Source organism: Mus caroli, chromosome 15 (genome assembly GCF_900094665.2).
Source record: "Mus caroli chromosome 15, CAROLI_EIJ_v1.1, whole genome shotgun sequence".
Taxonomy (NCBI): domain Eukaryota; kingdom Metazoa; phylum Chordata; class Mammalia; order Rodentia; family Muridae; genus Mus; species Mus caroli.
In genome coordinates this window covers 26,468,779-26,493,409 of record NC_034584.1, presented here as the reverse complement: position 1 = coordinate 26,493,409, position 24,631 = coordinate 26,468,779, and the positions used below count along the sequence as shown (strand labels likewise).

Here is a 24,631-nt window from a genome sequence, read left to right as displayed (position 1 = left end):
TTTCTTTCTTTCTTTCTTTTTCTTTCTTTCCTTTTTCTTCCTCTTTGTTTTTGCTAGATTTCTGTTTTGTTGAGACAGCATTTCATGGTGTAGTACTAGTTGGCCTGGAACTCCTGTGTAGACCAGGCTGGTCTGCCTATATCCTCCTCTCAATAGGCTACCACACTCAACTGTGGAATTTGTAGAACATATTTAGTCTTTTTTTTTTTTTTTAAATTGGTTTCAGTGAAAGAGAAAGTGTGCAGGATGCCCCATCTTGTCATTAAAACCAGCAGTCTCTGGTTTGTTTTACATAGTCCTGCTGAGGAGAACTGAATTTTCACACAGCCAGAGTCAGCCATTTGCTAATGGTTTGGGATTAGCCACTGAGCTTCAAGCCACGTTGATAGGGGGAGTCATCTGAATTCTTCCCAGGGTCTTTACGGTCTTTATGTCTGTTGATTCATTTCGGGGCTTAAGATCCAGCCTTATTTTTCTTACATGGCCGGGAGTGTTTGCCCACCACCAGCAATTAAATAACATGCTTTCTGTGGAGTTCTGAAATGGTGTCTTTATTGTTCAGTATTTGATATTGCAATAATGGTTTAATTTACCTTCTCTGCCTGCTGATGGGTGTGAAGCTCACGGGTGCTCGTTAGCTCTTTGCTGGTCTGGGGCCGTCCTGGTCTTTCCTCTCCCCATTTGGATAATTATAATTATAATATCATAATTATACGATTGGTACTTCAGACTGATGTCTAATACATTACTGTACCATTCATTTTGGTTGCTGTTTTCCAACAGCCTTTTAGTTTTGCTTGTTTTAGCAGCAAGGGAATGCTGTATTTAAGTGTGTCTAGTACACTTACATATGTATGTATTTCATTCTTTCTGTGCTCCCCAAATGCTTCTTTGTCTTTTGATTAATAAAATGTTTTAGGATGTATGTGTATATGTACGTACATATACCTTTATTTTTGTCCTTAATTTTTTTATGTTTGTTCTTTTGTTTGTTTTTGTGGGAAGGGCCAGGATGCAAGCCATGGCGTGTGTGTGTGTGTGTGTGTGTGTGTGTGTGTGTGTGTGTGGAGGTCAGAGGAAAGCCTGCAGCAACTCCATTCTATTTTTATATCCTATGGATCCTGGAGATGGAACTTTAGTGGCCAGCCTTGGCAGCAAGCGCTCTTTGAGGAACCATTTTCCTGGGCTCCTTAACTCCCACCCCCTCCACCCCCTGCTTTATGTTCTGAGGCAAGGTTTTACTCTGTAGTTCCTGCTGGTCCAGAAATTACTGCGTAGCCCAGACTGGTCTTTAAAGCACAGTGCAGATTGTCAAATGTTAGGATTTGAGGCATGAGTTACCATGCTCGGTGAGTGTGCGTGGAGGGTGGGCGTGTTGAGACATGTTGTCGATTTTTATCTTAGGCTACCCTGAAGATCTCAATCCTGCTGCCTCCTGCTGAGGTCTGGGTTTGCAGGCCGGTGCCACCACCACACCTGGCTTTAGGCATGTGTTTTAATTGCTTGGCTATTAACTTGCCCAACAAAGTTGTTTGTGTATTCTTTCCATTATCCTGGCATTTCTTTAATGCTTAACTGCTAAAGACAAAGGGTTATCTCTGGTTCGTCTGCTCTACCTGTATCCCATTATTTGCATTCTCACTCCCGCGTTTTGTTTTCCGCTCTTATTTTGCTGAAGTATCAGACACATTAGAAAACCATTTAGAAGCCCGAGAGCTTGCAGCGAATTGTGGTGGTTTTCTCCCCAGACCGCTTGCCTGGCTGCTGCCCAGAGTGATGGATCACTTTCCACCCTATTCACTTCCACTTTCATTCCATCTGGCCGGGACCGGCGCTCTTCTGGCTGGGAACTTGCTCACTCATGATGAGTCTTGATTTATCAGATCAGGGTGATGTTCACGACTCACTGTTGTGGCAGATGGAGATTTTTGTTCCTATCCCTCATTTTCCTCCTTTTGAGTCAGACCTAGCCAGCCATCTGTATCGTTTGCATGTATTATTCTCATTCCTTGTATGGCTGGCATGCTTGTGTGCGTGCTTGCGTGCGTGCTTGCGTGAGTGAGTGCGTAGGTGCGTACGTGGGTGCCTGCGTGCCTGCGTGCTTGCGTATTTAGAACAGGTTTTCACTCTGTATCCCAGGTTGGCTTCAAACTTGAGCTCCGCTGGCCTCAGATTGTAGATGTCTACCACCACGCCCACCCTTGCCTGTTTTATTTTGACCTCAGCTCCATACCTTTCACTTCTGGCTCTGTTTCTCAGCTTTTCCTCGCGCCCCTAGCCCTCTCACTATCCACTTCTCCTTCTGTCTTCAATTCTTTCTGCAGACAAGATTAACGACATTTTCTTGACTTTGTAACTATGCTATGACCTCAACTTTCTAGTCTGATTTCACAAACTGAAAATGAGTAAATTTGTGTTGTCATTTTGTACTGTTGTTGTAACGCAGAATTGACTTGGTGAAGCGTCACCTGGTGAGACAGGATCACCTTTCGGTGTGGTGATTTGTTTTACGCTATCTCGGCCTATCCTTTTACTCCGTCTTTATCCGTTTTTTGGTGGTGAAGCCTTAGCTATTTATTAACTTATTATTCTTTACAAAACAAAAAGCAAAACTAGTGTTCTCCCGCTCCACCCTGGCAACTTCCTTTAGGCACTCACTGCTCCAGGTATTAGGAACCAATATTCTGAGGCATATGATCAACCTCCATGCATCTGAGTCTAGAGGGATCTAAGGGGCAAGCGCACTAAGTGTTGCAGCTGCAGCCAAGGTGACTCTGAGCAGCCGGAAGGAGGTGACAAGGGTCTCTCAGTAAGTCACAGATGGCAAGTGTTCATCTACTGTCTGCTTGTGGGCGAATGATTCTTGCATAAAATTCTCTACATGGTGAGGATCTTAGATTAAATGATTGGCCTGGAACTTCCTGAGCCCCGCTGCCTCCCAGAGCCACATCTCCTAGAATCCTAAGCTCTGGGATGGCTTCTTCCTGATCTTGTTGTGTCGTCTCTTTAAAGATTTGTTTATGTACTGTGTGCACATGTGTGTGCTAGTCATGGCGCATCGGTGAAGGTCAGAGAACAACTCAGGTCAGCAGACTTGGCCGCAAGCCCTTTAAGCCGCTGAACCCTGGAATCCCTGCTGGTGTGCATTGCCCCATGGCCTCCTCTTCATTTTCCTTTAGTTGGTTTAAAGCAGCAGCAAACATTTGCAAAGTGTTTGCTCTGTGTGTTTGCTTAGTCAACTGCGTTGTCCCTCTTGGTACCAGCTCACCCAGCCTTCCGGTCGCTGGAAGAAGAAAAGGTACCCAAATGACAAGGGCTTTCAATACAGGCCTGCATGGCACAGTCAGATTTTATTTTAGGTTTTGCAAGTGTGCCAAATACCTACTTTTACAACAGGTGCCACTGACGGGGTGCGACTGAGGCTGTCAGGACCCCACTTCCCTCCAGGGATGGAAGCTGCAGGATGGCTCCTTTATTTATACCCGTCAAGTAAATTGCTGTGTGTGTGTGTTTGTGTGTGTGTAACGAATGTTCATCTTTTTTGGTTTATGTATAACTGATATCCTTCTATATATTTGAGCTGATCAGTTTATATCTACTTGGGTTTGATATTTATATTACCCAGGAGGAAAAAGAAATGTCTGATTAAAGAAACAGGGCACAATGTTTTGGATGTCTACTAGAAACTTAGTAAAATTCCCAGGGTCTAAATCACTTTCTCTCTCACAAGATCTTTTTACAAAGCTTGGAATCTGCATATTGATACAAAGAAAGAGTAAAAGCAGCTGTCAGATGTAGCCCTGTGAGACAATGAAACAAACACACCTGCCTCCAGGTTTGCAGCCAGGGAAGTCTCAGTTACTCCCCAAATAGCTTTACCAGGGTACTCAGGGAGCAGGTGTGTCCACTCAGTTAATGCTCTTGAAAGAGTCGGGTTTGCAGACAAGGTTTCTCTGTTCCTTTGAGGAATATGTAGGACACACTGTTTAGCCCAGACTGATCCCTATTTATACTCTCTTGCCTCTTAGAATGCTAAAATTTATTAGAGAGCTAGCCAACTTCTCTTTCCCCCTCACCCCCTCTTTGTCTCATAACTGTATTCATCTTTACAATACATTTCCTGGCGTTAAGAATAGAATCTAGGGATCCCAGGATTCCTGGCTTCTCTCTGGGCCAGTCTCTCACTCCCTTGTGTCTCCAGCTCAGGCCCCCCCATCTTGCTCACCTTGAGACCCTGGATTCTGTCCCCTGCTGCCTCCTCCAGTCACCCTCCACCCTGGCACACACCTGACCCTGACAGACTACCAGCAGTTGTGCCAGCAGTCCTATGAAGCCACCTTCTCATCTGTCATCTGTACCCACTCTGTGCGCTCCCCCTGCTGATCTCACCCAGTCTTAGCTGCTCTGGGTTCCTGGAATCCGGCTGTGTGAACTCCTTTCCTGTCTCCTCATTTTCTGCCAAGAAGTCATTCTTTTTGGCTTCCTGCCTTACATTGCTCAATAGAAGAACCATCTCTAGGGACATCAGGAGCCCTCACATCCCCTGTAACTCCCCAAGATCTTCCAGAGCTCGTGCGCATGAGTTACTGCACTGAAAGGACTTATAAACACAGGATTGAAATTGCTTTTCAAAACTGCTGTCGTTAGACATGCCCTCCCTCACTGAGGCATGAGAAACAGAGTTCGCAGGCCACAGGGAAGAGAACTGCTGCTCCCACTGAGAAGGGAACCCCCCCCCCCATAGTTCTGAGGTAGTCACTCACCATTTGGTCTGACAGCTTTGTTCTTGGAGGGGACATCTAGACAAATTACCTGTCATTGTCACCCGACTGTCACCCCTGTGAACCACATGAGAGCTGCTCATCACCAGTGAGTCAGTTTCCTGAGACCTGAGGCCTGGTCCTTGAATGGGAGGGGCTATAGAGAAGGCCTAAGCTACAATGGGGACTCAGCAGCAGGAGCTGAGCCATGGTCTGGAATGGGGGTTTCCTAAGTGGGAAATGGGGCAAGGGTGACACCCTGAGCATGATGGGAGTCAGGGGAGGAAGTAAGAAGGCAGTACTGGCCTTGTGCTGGGTTGGGGAGGGGTGCTGGTTTCAGACTGAATGGGTCCTAATCCCACAGTTCAGAAGTCTGGAAGTCAGGAATCCAGGAGATGGCAGAACCATGCTCTCTGTCTCTGATGTGTGGCTCTTGTGCCTCTTCTTGTCCCTAGCATAGCCAGGCACTCCTGGGTGTATAATGGTATTGCTCTAAGCATAACTCCCATTTTCATGTACTCTTCTCTCTGTCTCCTGGATGACCCCTTAAGATCTTTAGATTTTTATCCACAAGTGCACTGTTTCCAAATAAGATCACATTCATATACACCAAGAATTAAGATGCACCCCCACCCTGTATGAATCTCTATTTTGAAACAGCATCTCGTCAGAAAGCCCATGTTAGTCTCGAACTTGGAACCCTCCTGCATTTGCTTCTCCAAGCCTAAGGCTGCCATTTGTGTCGTTACACCCCACTCACTGCACATGTCTTTTTGGGGTGTGCATTGTGTTCTGTTTCAGACAGTAATAGCTGAAGGAGAGGGATCAAGGCTCAGAATCCTGTGTGGTGTGGCAGGGTGTGCTGAGCCTTCCTCAGGGATCTGCATGCTTTCCTGAGAATGGACCATCACTTGTGAGTCGCTACGCGCTGACACTCCCCTGCCTTTTCTGGTCACGGCCTTCTGGATGATTCTGACTCTGGAAGTCACCAGCGCTTTCCCTTGAATGAATGATGTCCATCTGAAGCTGAATAGCTGGGAGGCCAGGAAAACCTTCTTGGAGGGGGAAGGGTTTTCTTAGAGAATTAAATGTAGGACTCGGCAGAGCTGCTATGGCCGGCTGGCTCAGGAGTTGGTGACTCCGGCTTGGTTGTCCCTGAGGCATCTATTGTTCCTGGAATAGCTGGACAATCTGTTCCAGGCAGGGAAGAAAACACACCAAAGCAATAGGATGACTTCATTATGAGTGCAGTTGTAATCCCAGCATTCTTTACAAGTAATTACACTTGCAGACATGAACCCGAACCTCAGCTTCATGCTAATATGAACCTATCCTTCCAATTGATATATGTTGGGTGTGCACATGGGTATTGTTCTAAATGGTTTTGGCTTTCTGCACCTTGCTATATTTACAAAGAGTCCTAACCCTCCCCCTCCCCCCTCCCCCCTCCTCCCCCAGTGTTTCCTTCTTCAGGCGCCCAATCAGAGGTAGATCTTTCTGCTTCTCCTCAGCCTTGCTCACTCCCTCATGCTTCTCTCCCTGTAGTTGCTTTCTTTCCACCCTGGGGAGATGCTGCTTTCTCATTCAGTGGCTACAGTGCTCTTAGCTCCAGCTTGTGGCTCTGCCCTCCAGCACTGCAGTGCTTGGTCTGCCCTACCCTGTGTTATGTTAACAGTGCTTTGTGAAGGTGTCACTTATGTATGGTATGGCAGAGCGTGTACATTCTAGCAGCTGGATGATTTTCAACAGGTTTGGCCGTACACTCCGAGGGTAGGTATGCCCTCTGAAAATGAGTTGTCAGGTGGTGTACTGGAGCCACATATTGTGTTCCTGAAAGCCGAGGTGGGCCAGGTCCTCTGTGGTCTTGTGGTGCAGATAAAAACAACCATAACAGAACATCCTGTTTTACCAAAACATTCTTTTTTGCTAGTAAAACGATATATAAAGCTCTTCAGAGCTTTAGAGGTAGCCCAGTCTCTGAGTTTGATCTCCAGAACCCACAATAGGAAAAGCCAGGTGTGGTGGCGGGCGCTTGTAATCCTGACATTGTGGGGTGGAGACGAGTTGTTCCCTTGTTCTCATACACCAGCCAGCTGGTCTCCTCAATGAATTGCAGGCCAGTGAGAGACCCTGTCTCTAAAGACAGAGTGGTTGCTGTCTGAGGAATGACCCAGAGGTTGACACCTGTTCTCTATAAACGTGCACAATACTTGTTTGGACACCTGTACATATGCAATTTCACATTCACGAACATCCATGTATGTGTACTCATATATACACATATACAAAAAATGAAAATTATGAAAGGTATAAGATAGGAAATGCACAACCCAGGAGCATACATACGATCAGATATAATGGGCCGAGTATCACCTATGTGCTATGATCTCACATGACTGTCAGCACAGTAAATTACAATCAGTTCATCCACGGTGGGACATCATGATGGCTGTGAGGTCTGTGGGCAGCAGGAAGTTCAATGGTCATCTGACATGTGTGACACATCAATAACCATATGCTGCGTATGTGGCTGTATCTGCACATGTATGGTCACCTCCCACTCCAAGATTCAGGTCTCCATCTCCAGTACGCTTCCTTTTGCCCACTTTCTAGTGAGTCCCTGTCCATCAGAGATAGCCACTACATAGGTTGCTTTAAATCTGGGGATCAGTAGAACCCAGGTGGAGCCTCAGTGGAATCACACAGCCTTGCCCCATGCCCAGTTTTCTTCATTCATTTTAAAGGGTTTTGAGATTTGTCTGTGTATCTCTTAAATTGCCTTTTTCTTTGCATTTCTTTATGTTTTATTTTTTTAAGATGTTTGTGTGTAGCTGGGTGGTGGTGGCTGCGGTGCACGCCTTTAATTCCAGCACTTGGGAGGCAGAGGCAGGCAGATTTCTGAGTTTGAGGCCAGCCTGGTCTACAAAGTGAGTTCCAGGATAGCCAGGGCTATACCAAGAAACCCTGTCTCAAAAAACCAAAAAACAACAACAACAAAAAAGATGTGTGTGTGTGTGTGTGTCGGAGCCCACAGAATCCAAAGATAGAATCTGCATTGGAGGCATCTGTGTTGTACCCGACATCGGTGCTGGGAACCCAGCTTCTGTCCTTGCCAGAGCAATAGTTCCGATCTACTGATCCTCGTCGCCAGCCCTCTTCTTTTTTAACAGCTGTAGGGAGAAGCCGTTCACCTGTTAGTTCCCCTCCCTGTTTGAAAGGAACAGCTCAATGTATTCCCCCCTCCCCCGCCCCGTATGTCATTGTTTTTAAACGTTGTGGTGAGTGTATGTAACAAAACTATCTCCTTTAGCCACTGTTGCAAGAGCGCAGTTTCGTGACATTGATGACTTTCACAATGCTATGTAACTACCACCACTGTTTCCAAAGCTTTAGCACTAGAAACAACCCTGTAACCTCGAAGACATCACCAATTCTGTCTTCCCCCAGTCCCTGCTCTCTAGCCTACTGATTTGCTTACTCTGTGTTTCACATAAACAGACTGTAGTGGTTTGAATGAGCAATGGTACTACGCCCCTCAGGTCAGGTGATTGGATGAGCAATCCTGCCACGCCCCTCAGGTCAGGTGATTGGATGAGCAATCCTGCCACGCCCCTCAGGTCAGGTGATTGGATGAGCAATCCTGCCATGCCCCTCAGGTCAGGTGATGAATGAGCAATCCCACTCCCCTCCTCAGGTCAGGTGTTTGAACACTTGTCACTAGTTGATTGTGCTGTTTGAGGAGGTCACCAGACCCTTAGGATGTACCGTCTTGCTGGAAGGAAGACAGCACTGGGCGTGGGCTTTGAGAGTTTATAGCTCACTCCATTTGCGGTTAGCTCTCCCAGCTTCCTGTGTGACAAAATGTGACCAACCGTCTTGCTCCTGGCGCCCACTGCCATGTTTTTCTTGCCATTATGGACTCCCCTTTGGAACCATAAATCAACAGAAACCCTAACTTTGAGTCTTTGTTGTTGCTGTCTTGTTTTTGTTTTGTTTTTTGGTTGCAAATTATTTTATCCCAGCAATGAAAAATGCACGTGGGGATATATATGCCCCTTTGTGCCTGGCTTACGTCACTTGCACACTATTCTCCAGGTTCATGTATGCTGTGGCATGCATTGGAGGTCCATTTCCTCATAGAGTGGAGAAAGTCTTTTGTGTGTGTGTGTGTGTGTGTGTGTGTGTGTGTGTGTACACCACACGTTGCTTATCCATTTGCTGATGCCTTGGGTGTTTGAGTTATTGTGAGCAAGGCAGCCGTGAACACAAGTGCCCAGGTCTCTCCTGGAATCCCTGCTTTGAACCTCCTCAGACTAGTACTTCAGACGGGTACAATTGAGTTATATGGCAGCAAGCCCTCCCGGGGGTTTGGCTGTTTGGTTCAGTGGAATATTTACAATCAATCCATCAGTGTTGTTGCGTGTAGCAAGATTTTCTTCGTTTATTGTTAAAGCTGTTTCCTACATTTGTGTATTTGCAGGTTTACTCACTTGATTCCCCTTTCACTTTTCTTCCTTCCTGTCGCCCCCTCCCCTCCTGCCCCAGCTGAGAGAAAGCATGATCTGTCATACTGGCTTCCTTAGGCTTCTTGGTGATGAACATCCACACTGTTTGCCATTTGGGGCTGTGAGTTATGAATCAGGCTCCCGATGTTCTTGTATCCGTCTTAATTTGGGTACAGATATTCTTTCTCTGGAGCGTGTCTCTGAGTGGCACTGCTGTGTCATGAGGCAGGCACATGCTAAGCTTTAACAGAGACTGGCTTCCCAGTGGTGTTCACACCCCCGTCTGCTGGGAACATGCGCGCCCCACACCCTCGCCAACATTTGGTATTGTCAGTCTTTTTTTAATTTTAGCCTCTCTGGTGGGTGTGTGCTGCTGTCTCTTTGCCGGTTTGATTTGCATCTCCCCGGTGACTCAGGATATTGAACACCTTCACATTTGGAAAAAAAGGTTATAATTTAAATTCTTTTACATAAAGAAAGCACATTAGGAGACATTAACAAACACCTGTAAGCACAGAGACATTCCAAAGCCCAGAATGTCTCATTGAAGTCATTTCCCCTGACAGCTATGAGTCAGACAGACAGATGTCAGTTTCAGTTACGTCTGAAATCACAAATGAGGCAGCAGCCTGGGTTTTTGTTTTTTGTTTTTTAAAGCAGACAGGAGCATGTATTTAAAGACTATTTTAAAAATAAAAGAAAGTGGAAGGCTATCTTTCCTCCTCACCTCCCATTGGAGAACCAGGCTTTCAGGGGGAAAGTCTGATTGCACTCCATGCTGGAGGACCATACTGTGGTTCTACCTGACTTAGCCTCGGCCCTGATGGTGAACCACCTTCACCTGGAGGCTTCTCTGCAATTGTGACATGGTCCTATCCTTCCTGCCTAAGAAGTTTCTGCTTGCTCTGTGCCAACCCCTCTCAAAGCATGGCTGGTTTCCACCTGCTGTCCCCTGAGTCACCTCGCATTGCATTGTTTACTTCCTGGGCTCCTTCCCTAGACCCAGTTTCCCCAGAGGAAGGACCTCACACACGCATCTTCTGGGTTCCTCTTCCTATTTCTACACACTACCAGGGCCTAGCTGGCGACCAGTCCCTGCTTGTAGGGTAGTGTATGGAGACGATTCTAGAGGCAGTATGACACCCCTCCCGGGAGCTGACTTTCTGTGGATATTTGTCTAGTTACTCATTCTTAGCAGATAGAACTATACCTATGTATTCTTAAATCTAGAAGACAAAATACAAGCCACCATTTCCTGATCTTTCTTCATGACCTTTTGCCCTGTTGGCCACAGGGCTATCATTTGCTCTCAGCGATGCAGCCTGCTTGCTGGTAGTATCATGAAGGAGGCATTTGAGGGTGACTGTGGGTCTGTAGATTAGAAATAGGTAAGAATTTATTAGGATATACCATGAGAAAGACAGGACCAGGCAAGAGAGTAGATGTGCCTCTTCACTAAAATTAAGCACAGCACAGTTAAAGGAAAACAAAGGAAGGCGCGGGGGACTGTGCCTGGTGTTGCTGAAGGAGAAGCATGTGGATTTGGGTTCCCGGGCAGTGCGAGCATCTTCACTGCCCAGCCGAGAGCCTTCTTGCTCACCCAGCATTCTTGCCTGCATCTTCTGGCCTCATGTCCTTTCACTGCTCAGCTGAGAGCCTCATTCACCCCACAGCCCTGTCCCATATCTTCCTGCCTCGGGTCCCACAGGCCACTTGGGAGCTTATTAAAGAATGTATGCTCTGACTCTGGGGGCCGGGGCTGGGGCCTGAGGTGTGCCTTTCTCTCCAGCTCCTGGCAACACTGATGTTATCGGTCCAGAGACCTCCCTTGAGTGGCTGGAGCAGAGGGTGAATCCAACTGGGTTAGTCTGAGGGACTCATCAGCCACCTTGTTCATTCTCCACCCTTTGCGTTGGTTGTGTTGAATCCTGCCGCCCTTCATCTAGTATAAACTAGCCTGGTGCATCCAGCTCGGTATTTGTGAAGATATTGTCTTTTAAAAAGTTGCGGGGAGACTGGGAGATTGTTTAAGGTATAATGCACTTGCCAGGCAAGTATAAGGACCCGAGGTGGGATTTCCAGCACTCGCCTCAAAATGTCAGGAGCTCTGGAGTCTGGGGCAAGTAACAGATGGGCCCCAAGGGTTTATTGACCAGGCAGATTAACTAATCAGTGAGTATCCGGTTCAGTGAAAAGACACGGTGCCAAAAATAAGTTAGGGAGAGGCTGACTTAGACACATGACCTCAGTCTCTAGTCTCCATGTATACATGCATGTGCACGCACACATGTATTTATCACACACAGACTCATGCACCAACGTACACATAGAGATGACCATACACAGACACACTAAGTAGACTGAGTTGATGTCTGAGGGCCTGCAGATAAAGAAATTGGAAATGCTGCTGATAACCCAATGTGTTCTATGTGTTCAAAGGGGTTTAATTCTTTGAGTCTGACACTAGTGGGCAATTTAGGTTCCTATATTGAATTGTATGGAGTTTTTTCTTCCCCCAGAAGTCCATAAAGTTGATCATAAGCTATAGCCTTTGAGAGGTTCAGTTTCTTGTTCCCTTATTGGTTGACGGCTGGTGTGGTAAGCTTATCAGGACCGCCCCTCTATTTTCTGTGGAACAAAAGGCAGCTTTCTCTCTCCTGTAGTGTGTCTTCACAACCCATGCACTTACTAAAGGCATGCCATGAGGAGCTTTGCTGAAGGTTTTCTTTTCTTAAATAAGTTTTTGATTATTAAACAGGACCAACCATTCATTACTGAAGAATGAGGCTTACTACTATTGAAGAGAAATGACTTCATTCAGGCCAGTCACACTGAAATCCTGGGGATTTTCTTCCTGGTCCCCCCACCCCCTGTTGAATTGTTAACAGTTAATTTTTCAGTTGTTTTTTAGAAAAGCTTACTTGTTTTTACTTTATTTTACTATTTAATGCTCTCTTCATGATTAAATTTCTTCATACATATCATTTTAAATGCTTAATGAAATCATACAATAGAAAAATTGTTCCTTAACTCTTTGTCCTAGTTTAAAAGGACTGTTTTTTGAGAGGGGGCAGGAACCAGCATTGATCTCACGTCTTCTAAGCATATAACAAATCCTGGTTGAAGCCTAGAGGGAAATTTCCAAGCTAAGTAGCATTAATTATATGTAGTTAGCCACAATTAATATAACATCCAGTAATTTTTTCATGGTTATTGACATGACAACGATCATCCTGTATTTTAGTATGTTGGTTACGTCTCTTACCAAGTACTACCAAGTGCCCAATAAGAAGCAGCCTAAAGTGAAAGACTTTTGGTTCATGGTTCAGGGATGCCACCCCTCTAGTCAGGGATGGGCTGACAGAGGGACCAAGTCATGCCTAGTGTTGGGAGCTGCTTGCTCACATCTGGGCAGATGAAAGGATGGGTGGAATTCATCTGGAGTTTTCCTTTTAATTCAGCTTGGAACCCTAGTTCATGGGAGGGTACCACTTAGGGTAGACCGTCACCTCTCAGTTAAACCTCCCTGGAAACACTTGACGTACAAAGCCCCGAGGTAGATGCTAGTAATGCCCTCGGCCAGTGTGTCTCAACCTGTGGGTCACTATTCCTTTGGGGGATTGAAGGACTCTTTCACAGGGGTCTCCTAAGACCATTGGAAAGCACAGATATTTATATTATGATTCATAACAGTGGCACGTTACAAGTATGAAGAACCAACGGAAGTAATTATATGGTTGGGGGTTACCACAACATGAGGAACTGTGTTAAAGGGTAGCAGCATTGGGAAGGTTGAAAACCGCTGCCCGAGTCATCTCTTAATCCGATCAGGTTGCCGGTAAGGGTCATCATCCCAAGCTTGCCTCTGGTCAACTTGACACCCAAATGTATCACCTAAGTCATAACCATCAAGCCCAGGGCCCCAGGTTTTTAAGTGGATCCCAATGCAGCGTGCAGTAATCCATCTCTAGAGTCCCCACAGTCTTAGCATCCTAACTTGGTACAAAACTCAAAGTTCAAAGTCATCCCAAAGACTCAAAATAGTCTCTGAGCTGTCAGCTCTAGTGAGCATCAAGAGCGAGTTAGATACTGCTAGGTTTTCAGTGTGAAATAGCTCCATAGGCCTCCATAAGTTCCCAACCTTCCTAACTCTGCCACCCTTAAATTACAGTTTCTCACGTTGTGCTGACACCCCCCCCAACCATAAAATTATTTTCATTGCTATTTCATAATGGTAATTTTGCTACAGTTATGAATCGTAACGTAAATATCTGTTTGTCTATGGTTTTAGGCCATCCCTGTGAAAGAGTCATTCGATACTGCCCCCCCCCAACCCTCCTCCACCCTCCCACTTCCATGCCCAAAGAGGTCATGACCCATAGGTTGAGAACTGCTACCTTAGGCTTTTTGTTTGAGATGGAGTCTCACTATGTAGCCCTGGCTGGCCTGGGACTCACTATGAAGACCAGGCTAACCTGGGACTCACATCTGCCTGCCTCTGTCTCCTGCATGCTGGGGTGAAAGGTGGAAAGATGTGCAGTGCCTGGTTTGTGGGCTCTTTGTTTTGGCTCGTGGTCTCCGGCTGTTGTACCTTGAGGTATAGCCTCACTGGAAGAAGTGGGTTTCTGGGGCCCAGGCTTTGAGGTTTTAGAGCTTGGCTCTACTTCCTGTCTTCTTTCTGCTTTCGGACTGAAGGTACAATGTGAGAAGCTGTCTCCTGCTGACATCAGGGCTTCCCCCACCAGAGCTGATTGTACCCCTTACTCAACTGAAAGGGGGAAACAAAGCTTTCCTCTGAGGTGGATTATTGTCAGGTATTTAGTTACAGTGAAAAGAGAAGTGCCTGATACACACACTTCCAGGATACAGAGGTACAGAATAAGCATTCCCGTTCCAGGAGGGGGGGTGGGGCAGAAGCTCAGCCAGACCACTGAATGTGAAACTCCATGTTTGTCATTCATGGCTCATGGTGGCATCATCTGGGCTCCAGCGGGCTTGAGTGGCCCTGTCTCTCAGACTCTGTTGCTTGTGTCACATGAGGCCTCTCTCTTGAGGCACTCTAGTCTGTGTCTGTGTCTTGCCTCATGAATGTCCCATGTCTCTGGTATCCTGGATATCTTTGGTATATTGTGGTATCTCCTGTAACTTTGAGATACTTCTGAGAATATTGAGTGTTACGTGGGTCAGAGAGAAACACTGGGCAGTGTTTTTTACTTCCAGCTACTTGCTTTGCTGCTAGGCTCAGTGGATTCCTCTTGTTTATAGAGTGACAGTATTAAGTCAGTGACTCTGAACAGTGGCTTCCTTTGTCCTTCCCTAAGAAATGCAGAGATTCCTATTGCTGGCAGTGTGCGCTGTCCTCTCAGGGCCTACAGCCTGGTGCTTGGTACAATTTATTCTTTCTACTGCTAATGTGATTTGATTTAAAAAACAAAATCCTAAACCTGGTTACTGTCTTAGTCTGTCTGTAATAAACTTAGTGTACATTGAGTATCATATAATCAATGGAAGTGTGATTGGCTTTGGGAAGCCAGGAAGCCTTGATCCTCTAGATCAAGGAGCTGTGTCCAGCAGAGCCTTTCTTGCTGTGTTACTCTGCGGCAGAATGAAGAAGTGTTAAAGAGCCTACATGCTTGAGCAAGCAAGAACTGAGCTTGCTGTCTGAGGCTCTTTATATAACTAGCACTAATCCACACATGAGGGTGACTCACTCTGCACCACCACTTTGGACATTAACTTTCCAACACAGTCAAACCTTAGCACCCTCGGCGTAGCAATTCTGAAGTAGTGTAAGAGCCAGGAGATTCAATGCCAGAGTGTGAAGTTAGGATCGTCCAGGGACCAGGAGAGCTTGGTGGTTGATGGGAGGGACCAAGCCCCAAAGGGCACACTGATATGCCTGAGTGCAGTGTTACTGAGCAGGGGAGATAGAATTTGTTCACAACTTGTGATAATGGAAAAATTAGACCTCTATAAAGTATCTATCACCTATAGAAACTAAGGCAATAGTGGATTAAAGACCTAACAATGAAATAGGAAACCTTGAAACTTCCCAGGTTAAATATGAGTATCTCTGGTACTTTAATAGAAAGGCGGTGATTTGTTTAAGTCTTTTTTCTTTTAAATGTATGAGTGCTCTGTCTGCATGTACATCTGCATGCCAGAAGAAAGCATCAGATCCCATTACAGATGGCTGTGAGCCACCATGTGGCTGCTGGGAATTGAACTCAGGACCTGTGGAAGAGCAGCCAATGCTCTTCACTGCTGAGCCATGTCTCCAGCCCTGAGGTGTTTTAATTTTATTTTTTTTGTTAAGTTCTCATGTAACTGAGGCTGGCCTTGAACCCCTGATCCTCCTGCGTACCCATTTTGAGTACTAGAATGAGAGCAATATAAGACCATGCTCAACCAGAGGGGTTTCTCATTTTTGTGTTGAAAAAAAATTATTGTTGCGAGCGTGTGTGTGTGTGTGTGTGCATGCACACATGTGTGTGTCTGTGTGTGTGTGTGTCTGTGTGTGCGTGCATGCACACATGTGTGTGTATGGTGCATGAGTCACATGGCACATATGTGGTGGTCAGGGGACAACTTTGTGGAGTCAGTTCTCTCCTTCCACCCGTGCGAGAGTTCTGGGGATCAAACTCAGGTGGTCAGGGTTTCCTGGCAAGTGCCTTTACTCCCTGATCCATGTCTCCAGCCCAGGCAGGATTTTTGAAGTCACAAAAAGCATTACCATAATGGAAAGCACTAACTATTTTATTGCATCAAAATGAAAACTTTGATGGCAAAATTGAAAGTAAGTAGGAAGCAAGGAGGGTAGGTATGTCCCCTCCTTCTGAGCTAATTGCTGCTGAAATGGAAATATTTCCGATATGTTGGGTTAAATAAAAGACACTGTTAGGATAATTGCTTTTATTAATAGGGCCATTAGAACATTTTATACGGCTTTCATTGATGACACCCATTCTATATCTCTTGGACAGTGCTGACTTTGAATACATAAAGTCTGATCAACGAGGAAAAGGCGAAGAAGCCGGAAGGAAATGGACGAAGGATATAAACACGCTGCTTATTAGAGTGGAAATGTAGATGGCTGATGGACAGTGAGGATGGTCAATCTTACTCTAAATTGGGGCATTGCAAACTAAGATCACAATAACGTGGGAGCCCCCGCATCGCTTCAGCCAAGACAGGATTTAAACTAGTTAAAGAGGAATTTAAAAAAAAATACTTTTTATTCTTTGAGAATTTCAGACATGTTTACAATGTATATTATGGTATCCACCTCTGTAGTTCCTCCCACCCTGCCTACTTTACACCCATCCCAACTTCCTGTCCTTCTCTTTCACGTAACCCCCTGAGCTGCCTCATGTGCATAGATGTCGGGCCATCTACAGGGCATAGGCAGCCCACGAAGGCCTACAGCCTTAGAGAACGCCAAATCTCCCCCTTCAGCCTTTGGTTATCAGTAGCTCCTCCACTGGCAATTGAGACGCCCAGGAGCAACTCCCCTTTCATTCTGGAACATGGACTAGAATTTTAAAGGTGGATATGCTGGTCATTTGGACTAGTCCCCAAGAAGATAGGGGACTTGATTTTGCATAGTCACCAAAGCCGGGGGTAGGGGTGGGGTGGTGGTGGTGAATGAGCAAGGGAGTGAGCGAGTGAGCGAGTGTCACTGCTTCCTGTCTCCTGCTGTCTCATCCAGAACCCCCAGCTTTAGTCATCTCTTTTTCTCTCACACAGTCTTCATTTCTGACCAAACATCTTGCTCACACCATCAGGGTGCCATCATCTGAAGCCTGCTTCCTGTTCTGAACTCTTCCTCAGGTGGTGGGTGGGACAGACCCCTCAGTAGTAGTATCGCAGTGACACTGGTCCCAGGAGAAGGGCTGGGTGAAGACCCAGGGACCCCAAGAGTCATATAACTTCCTGTGGAACGGGAGTATTTACAGGAGGAGGGTTCTGTCGGGGTGGCAACTGCAGCTACTGCTTAGGGCTTTTCTCAAGAGCGGTTGGGCTGTGTGTACGTTCTCAGGCTCTATCTGTTCTTAAATCCAGACATGCTGCATGGATGTCTCCCAAGAGCATCAGGACCCAAGTGCAGCATGCCTTAGGCCCCCAGGCTTTGGCAGGGTCTATACACTGCTAAGAGAGGAACAGAAGGGTCTTGTTCAGTGACTGTGAAGTGACAATTTTAAGAGTTGCTTTCAGAGGTGCTTTTGCGGATATAAGAAAAACTGTATGCATGCATGTGTGTGTGTGCGCGCGCGCGTGCGTGTGCATGCATGTAATCACACAAGGAGGACGTTATGGCGTGTTCAGTCATCTGTTAGAGCAATGTGTCCACTCAGCGATGTTCAGGAGGAGTTTGGGTGTTCCCACAATGAGCTGAGAGCACTCTGTCTCATTTGTGCAACCGTGAGCTGACAGTTGAGCTAGGAGAATGGAGAAGTTGGTGCAGTGACCTGGTCGGCAGAAAAACTGCCAGCTCCAGCAGCTTGCTAATCTAGCCTTCCTGCAGCTGCTCTGGGCTCTTGCTCCTTAAAATTCAAGAACTGCAAAAAAGTTTTACCTTATATATGGATGATCTGTTTCAAAAACCCCCACTAGCTGGAGAGTATCAGGTAGTCTTTATGGAGTTGATTGTGCTGTCTTGTGGACGTCAGTTTAAAACAACCAATATCATTCCTTCGAAACATGTGGGCACATGATCTAGTCTCTGTTGCAGTAGTAATAAGTCAGTGGTTTCTACCCCCACCTTAGACCATTCAGTTCTCAGGTAAACGACACAGAACTTTTTTTTTTAATTAGGTATTTTCCTCATTTACATTTCCAATGCTATCCCAAAAGTCCCCCATACCCTCCCACCCACCCCCCTATCCACCCACTCCCACTTTTTGGCCCTGGCATTCCCCTGTACTGGGGCATATAAAGTTTGCACAACCAATGGGCCTCTCTTTCCAGTGATGGCCAACTAGGCCATCTTCTGATACATATGCACCTAGAGACACGAGCTCTGGGGTACTGGTTAGTTCATAATGTTGTTCCACCTATAGGGTTGCAGTTCCCTTTAGCTCCTTGGGTATTTTCTCTAGCTCCTCCATTGGGGGCCCTGTGATCCATAAGACACAGAACTTTTATATTTATAATTAGCCTTTAAAGCAGCAGAGCTGGGCAGATATCTACCCTCTAAGTGTTAGTATCTACTTCTCTATCAATAACCCCGAGATATGGCTTGCTATGTTCTGTCTAGTCCACTGTTACCACAACTGGCTATCCCTTATGGCAGATTCTCCGGATCCTTTGCCCCATGGTGTCTTCTCCTCCCCCCTCCACTCTCACTCTTTCTTCTCTCTTTTGTGGTCCTCCAAGCCCTAGGACCGAAACCCCACCAACTTCTCTGCTGCCCAGCTATAGGCTGTCAGCATCTTTATCCAGCCAATAGTTCTAAATTAAGGAGCAAGGTCACATTGCGCCACTTGGTGTCCATGAGGATTCTCTTGTCCCCATGATAACCATTTCTTAGGGGCCAGTATTTTAGCATTAGAATACACAGCAAAAGACCAAACTTTAACAAGTACTCTTTGGCAGGGCAATTAATTATGACAATGGGAAAGGCACCATGTGGAAGCTCATTCCTTTTCTGTACTTTTGAGTCAGTTTTGCCCTGTAGCTCAAGCTGGCTTTGTGTTTGAGATCCCGCCGCCTCCGCCCCCTGAGTGCTGAGATTACAGCTGTATGCCACCATGCCCAACTCTTAAGTGATACTTGTATTGGAGATCTGGTTGTGCTGGTCCCCTGCGGGAGTACTCTGAACTTAAGCTTGTACCCTCCGTGTAGCAGAGCATGCACCGGCTGTGCTGAAAGAGGCTTGCTCACCAAACCTTGCTCTCGAGAGCCCATATTAGCTGACCGTTAACATCTCCTTAAGTGTGCGTGTCAGAGAAGGTAACCCTGGGTCTTGGTCATAATAAGTGTTTTGGCCAGCTGAGGTTGCTGTAACAAAACCCCGTGGACAGTGTGGTTTATGAACAATGAGAATTTATTTCTTGCAGTTTTGTAGCCAGAGGTCAGGATTCCAGCAGGACTAGGTTCTGATGAGGAGCCTCTTCAGGTCTCCATCTTTGAATGCCGGGAAAGGACCTGGAGAGCTGTCTGAGGTCCTTATACTATAGGCACTAATCTCATTCATGATAGTTCCAGCCTCATAATATGTCACCTCTCAAAGGTCCCACCTCCTAATGCCAGCGCTCTGTTGGTCAAGAGTGGTGTGTGTTTGAGTGTGTGTGTGTGTGTGTGTGTGTGTGTGTGTGTGTGTGCGTGTGTTAGGATGTCTTGTCTGGATGTTTCACGTCTGCATTCCCAATAGGCAGCATGGAATCCCCACTCTCTTCTATTTCTGATTTGATCTACGAGTTTTGTAATTTCTCAGACACACAAGAGAGTATCACTGAGTCCCAAAATTAGGGTGGGGCTGGATGCAGCTGCTCACACAGCCTGGGCTCTGTGTCTTCACCTTTCTTGGTGGAAGGTGCCTCCTCAGGCTGCAGCAACAGCCATTCTCCTCCATAGGTCACAATGGTTGCTTAGACCCTGGCTCTCCTAATGACCCCACCGCTAGCCAGAGCCAAAAGCAATGTTCGTTGCGGCAGCTTCTCAACCTCTCTTGTTTCTCACTGGGCCTCTTAGGTCCCATGACTTTTCTGGAACTCATCTGGGTGAGGAGGTGATTGCCTTAGAAGCTAGGGCAGGGCTGGGTGGGAGGGGGCTTGGGAGACAGCTTACTCTTATGGGAATGCGCAGGGGTGACCAGGTACATGAATTCCCTGGAGAATAACTGTGCTAAGTGGACTTGAAAGGACAAATTCTGGAGGCTGCAAGCATCCCCATTAAAACTCTTGTCCAATTTTCTCCTGTGACAAAGCAATCAAAGCCACTCAGAGGTGGGCCCTCTCCTGCACCATGGTGGTCACTGCCACAGCCCTAGAAGAGAGCAAGCACAGGGGTACACCTCATCTTTCCCAGGTTAATTATGGCCTTACATTAGCTTCAAGCAACAGGGAGACATTGTCCTGCAGCTTGGAGGCACAGCACTCTGGGTGATAACATACTCTGGGAGGGAGGGAGAGCATTCTGGATGCTAGAGGACTTTGATTGACATTCTGTTGGTAGAAGCTCAGCTCTCTGAGTCCTTCCTGCCTCTTCCAGCCCTGGTGGCTCCCAGGAGTCCATGGTCTTCTTGGCTGGAAGACTCATCACTCCAACTCTAGTCTGTCTGTATTTTCACATGACCTCCCCTCCCCTTCCCCCCCCCCCCCCCCATCTTCTCCCTCTGCCTATAAGGGCATCCACCACAGTGGATTTGACTTCATCCTGACCAGTCACATCTACAGAGGCCTTGTCTGCCTCTCTGGACACATTATGAGGAACTCATTGGTTGTTAGTCTCAGCCCCGCCCTAGCTTCTAAGCCAATCACCTCCTCACCCAGATGAGTTCCAGAAAAGTCACATTTTCTCCCCCTGTTTTCTTCTCCTACTCCTCCTGCTCCTCCTGCTCCTCCTCCTCCTCTTCCTCCTCCTCCTGCTCCTCCTGCTCCTCCAGCTCCTGGACTTCCTCCATCTTCCTGAAGAAGGTAGAGACCATTCTTTAAGAGCAGCTTTCCTAGTCTTCCTTAGGTTCTGGCTGATTTTGACCATAGGCTGGCAGCCTGGTGGTTTCATGCTGTTCTTGCTCTGGTGTGTTGTTTATGTGAACCGTGTATACATGTTGTAGCCTGCAGAGGCCAGAAGGAGGCCCAGGAACCCCAGAAACTAGAGTTTCTGATAACAGGAAGGGCTGTGTGTGTGTGTGTGTGTGTGTGTGTGTGTGTGTAGTGGGGTAGGGTGAGAGGTGAGGGGTGAGGGGTGAGGGGGGTGGGAAGCAAAATCCAGGTACCCTGAAAGAGCAGTGAGTGAACCTTAACTACTCAGCCATCTCTCTGGCCCCTGGACCACATTTTCTCGTCAATTTGTGGGTTGATGGACTAGGCAGTTGTCTTGGTTACTGTGAATGGCATTGCATGGCATGATGGACAGATATTTCTTTGTCTTGTCCTGACTTTGAGTCCTTTGGGCATGTACTCAGTACAGCTGGGCCAGAGGGTGTCTCTGTTTTTGTTTCTGTGAGGAATTTCTGCACCATGTTCGTAGTGGCTGTACTAGTTTACATCCCTACTGGCAATGGAGAAGATTCTTATTATTATGCATTCTTTTGTTGTTGTTGTTGTTTTCTGTTTGTTTTTGTTTTTCCGAGACAGGGCTTCTCTGTATAGCCCTGGCTGCCCCAGAACTTGCTCTGTAGACCAGGCTTGTGTCTACAATGTCAGAGATCCACCGCCCGCTGCCTCTGGAGTACAGAGTTAAAGATAATGTGCTACCACCACCCAGCTTGTATGCTTTTGATAATTTGGCAGATATTTGATTAGTAATCTCCAAAACCGACCATCTCCCTGCATGGACCTCTCCCTGTTGCCATAGAGCACTCTCCTCTCAGATGCAGTGTACTCTGATCTGCATGGCTGGCTCCTAAAATCCTTGCTCTGCCCAGAGCCACCTCCTCATCTGATGGTGGACGTACCCACTCAGTTGCTTAGGGTACGGCTTTGGGGTCTTCTTGGTTCTTTTGTTTTTCTCACACACCCCAGGTCCATTCCTTTATGAGATACCAGAATCCAAACATATCTCCTACCCAAGGCTCCACCCTGGGTCATTGTCACCTGCTCAGCTTCCACAGCACATGCGTCTCTGGAGCCACACTCTGCCCAGAAGACTGAGTTAATGCAGGTTATTGATCACCAACTGTTCAAAGTGATCTGGGTGCTTCATGGCCCTGTGGGCTTGGGTACCACTCTCTCACTTCACTCTGCCCCAGTCTCTGGCCCCCCTGGTAGGTAGTTGGAATCCCCTGATGGACAAGTCCAGATCTGGCTTTGCTTCTGCTGTTTTTCTGCCTGCGTTGTTCCCCATCCTTGTTCCCCTGTCTTCTGTTTTTTTTTTTTTTTTTGCCTCCTTCAAATCTGGGTCCAAATACTCCCTGTGAGTCAGCTGTAACCCTATCTGCTGTCATTCATTCACATCCTGTCTTGCTCCACACTGTCAAATGCTACACATGATACTGGCTGTGTGTGTGTGTGTGTGCACATGCATGCATGTTGATATCCTTACACATTGTGCCTCATGAGTTGATCATTGGCAGATAAATAAATGATTGGCCTAAGAATTGAACAGGTTGAAATCTGGGTCCCTGGGGTCCCTGTCTTAGTTAAGGTTTCACTGATGTAAACACACACCATGACCAAGGCAACTCTTATAAGGACTACATTTAGTTGGGGCTGGCTTACAGGTTCAGAGGTTCAGTCAGTCCATTATCATCAAGGCAGGAAGCATGGCAGCATCCAGCCAGGCATGGTGCAGCCAGGCATGGAGCTGAGAGTTCTACATCTTCACCTGAAGGCGGCTAGTGGAATACTGGCTTCTAGGATCTTAAAGCCAACACCCATAGTGCCAAAGCTATTCCAACAAGACCACACCTACTCCAACAGGGCCACACCTTCTAATAGTGCCACTCCCTGGGCTGAGCATATACAAACCATCACAGTCCCTGTTGCCTCTGGTCCAGCCTCCTGGAAGACAGCTGTTCCCCTCAGGGTCCTCAGAGCTCACTGATAACGCTTGGGCTGTGTGCCTCTGACCCACTTCCCCTCTTCATTTCTAGACTGGCCTTATTGTTGCGTGCTACCATGGCTTTGTGGATACCGTGGTGGCCTTAGCAGAGTGTCCCCACGTTGACGTCAACTGGCAGGACAGCGAAGGGAACACAGCCCTGATCACTGCTGCGCAGGCAGGTAAGAGCTGGCCTTTATTCTCCCTCCAGGGCTCTGCTGCTGGGCCGTGTGGGCTCCAGTGACTCCTGGATGCATCCCACAGATCTGGAAATGGATTCGCCTAGAGCTGTGCTGGGAAGGGGCTGACTGGCATGCAGGAGAGAGCGCACATCTCTCTCTGTGCTCTTGGAACAGCACACTTAGCCACTGAATCAGGAAGGATTCAGAATGGAGCTGCCACCAGCTAGAGTCTTCACCGTAGAGCCACCTCCGGAAGGCAGGCTTGCTTGCCTCTCAGAGCACTGACAACCCCGGAGACTGGGCGGTGTGGTACTGGTGGCCTGGAGCCACAGTCCCATGCTTTACTGACAGTTATGTAATTAGATCCACTGAGAAGGTGACCTTGCTTTTTACCTATAAAGAAACGCCAGGGACAGCTCTCCTCGAGCTTCAGAGAATTCGTGTAACAGAGCGAGACTAAATTAGTAAGAGTCCTGTGAAAGTGGATTCAAGTACATGTCAGGTCATCTCTGGGAGTGAATATATATGCCACCATTACCAAGGGCATGGGGGTGCCCAGGGATTTGTGGTCCATTCAGAGTGCTGGGATGTAGCTCAGGAGGCTGCAGGCGGAGTGCATTTGAAACAAGCATTTCATTCAATCACTTTAACATAAATGCTTACACTTTTCCAAACAGTTGTGTAACTGACCATTCCCTACGTTCTTAGCCTTTATACATCAGTCAGCCCATTGTATCCTGAGATTCCCCATCTGCAGATTCAACATGGATTAAAAAAAAAAAAAAACCGTTGTAATCGGATCTGAAATAGGGCCTATAGATAGCTCAGTGGTAAGTCGCTTGCTATCCAAGGATAAGGCCCCAGACTTGATCTTGAGTGAAACAAAATAAAACAACAACAGCAATAAAACCATTCAGACGACAGGTGTGTCAGCACTAAAGCACATACAGACATTTTCCTTCACCATTATTTGCTTAAAATACAGTATATTAAGTATTTGATATATTTACACTGCATTAATTACTGCACATAATCTAGGGATGGATTAATCACACAATACAATGTGTGTAGGTTATATACCAATACCACACCATTTTACAAAATTAAAAATTATTTTACTTTATGTGTATGTATGTTTTGCCTAGTGTGCACCTGTGCACCCACACACATGTCATGCCCAGGGAGGCCAGAAGAGGGTGCTGGATCCTTTGGAGCTGCAGTTACTTGATGGTTGTGAGCCACCATGTAGATGCTGGAAACAATTCATGGTCCTTTGGAAGAGCAGTGAGTGCTCTTAACCTCTGAGCCACCTCTCCAGCCCCTACTACATCATTTTATATAAGATACTTGAGAACCTCAGGGTTTTGGTATCTACAAGGGTACTGGATCTCATGGGAGCATTTTCTTAACTGGGGCTCTCTCCTCTCTGATGACTTTAACTATGTCAAGTTAAGACTCTCCCACACAAGTGGGAACTGGG

The 24,631-nt window shown here is 46.8% G+C and overlaps 1 protein-coding gene across 3 annotated transcripts in view; it reads left to right on the top strand.

The window, feature by feature from the left end:
- Ankrd33b (ankyrin repeat domain 33B) overlaps positions 1 to 24,631 on the top strand; it is a 78,596-nt gene that overhangs the window by 21,474 nt on the left and 32,491 nt on the right. Inside the window, exon 2 of one of the 3 annotated variants that reach the window (XM_021183180.2) lies at positions 23,022 to 23,151. The exons of the other annotated variants lie outside the window; for them this stretch is intronic. Coding sequence (XP_021038839.1) covers positions 23,022 to 23,151 — 130 coding nt within the window. The remainder of the gene's footprint in view (positions 1 to 23,021; positions 23,152 to 24,631) is intronic. 3 annotated transcript variants of the gene reach the window in all.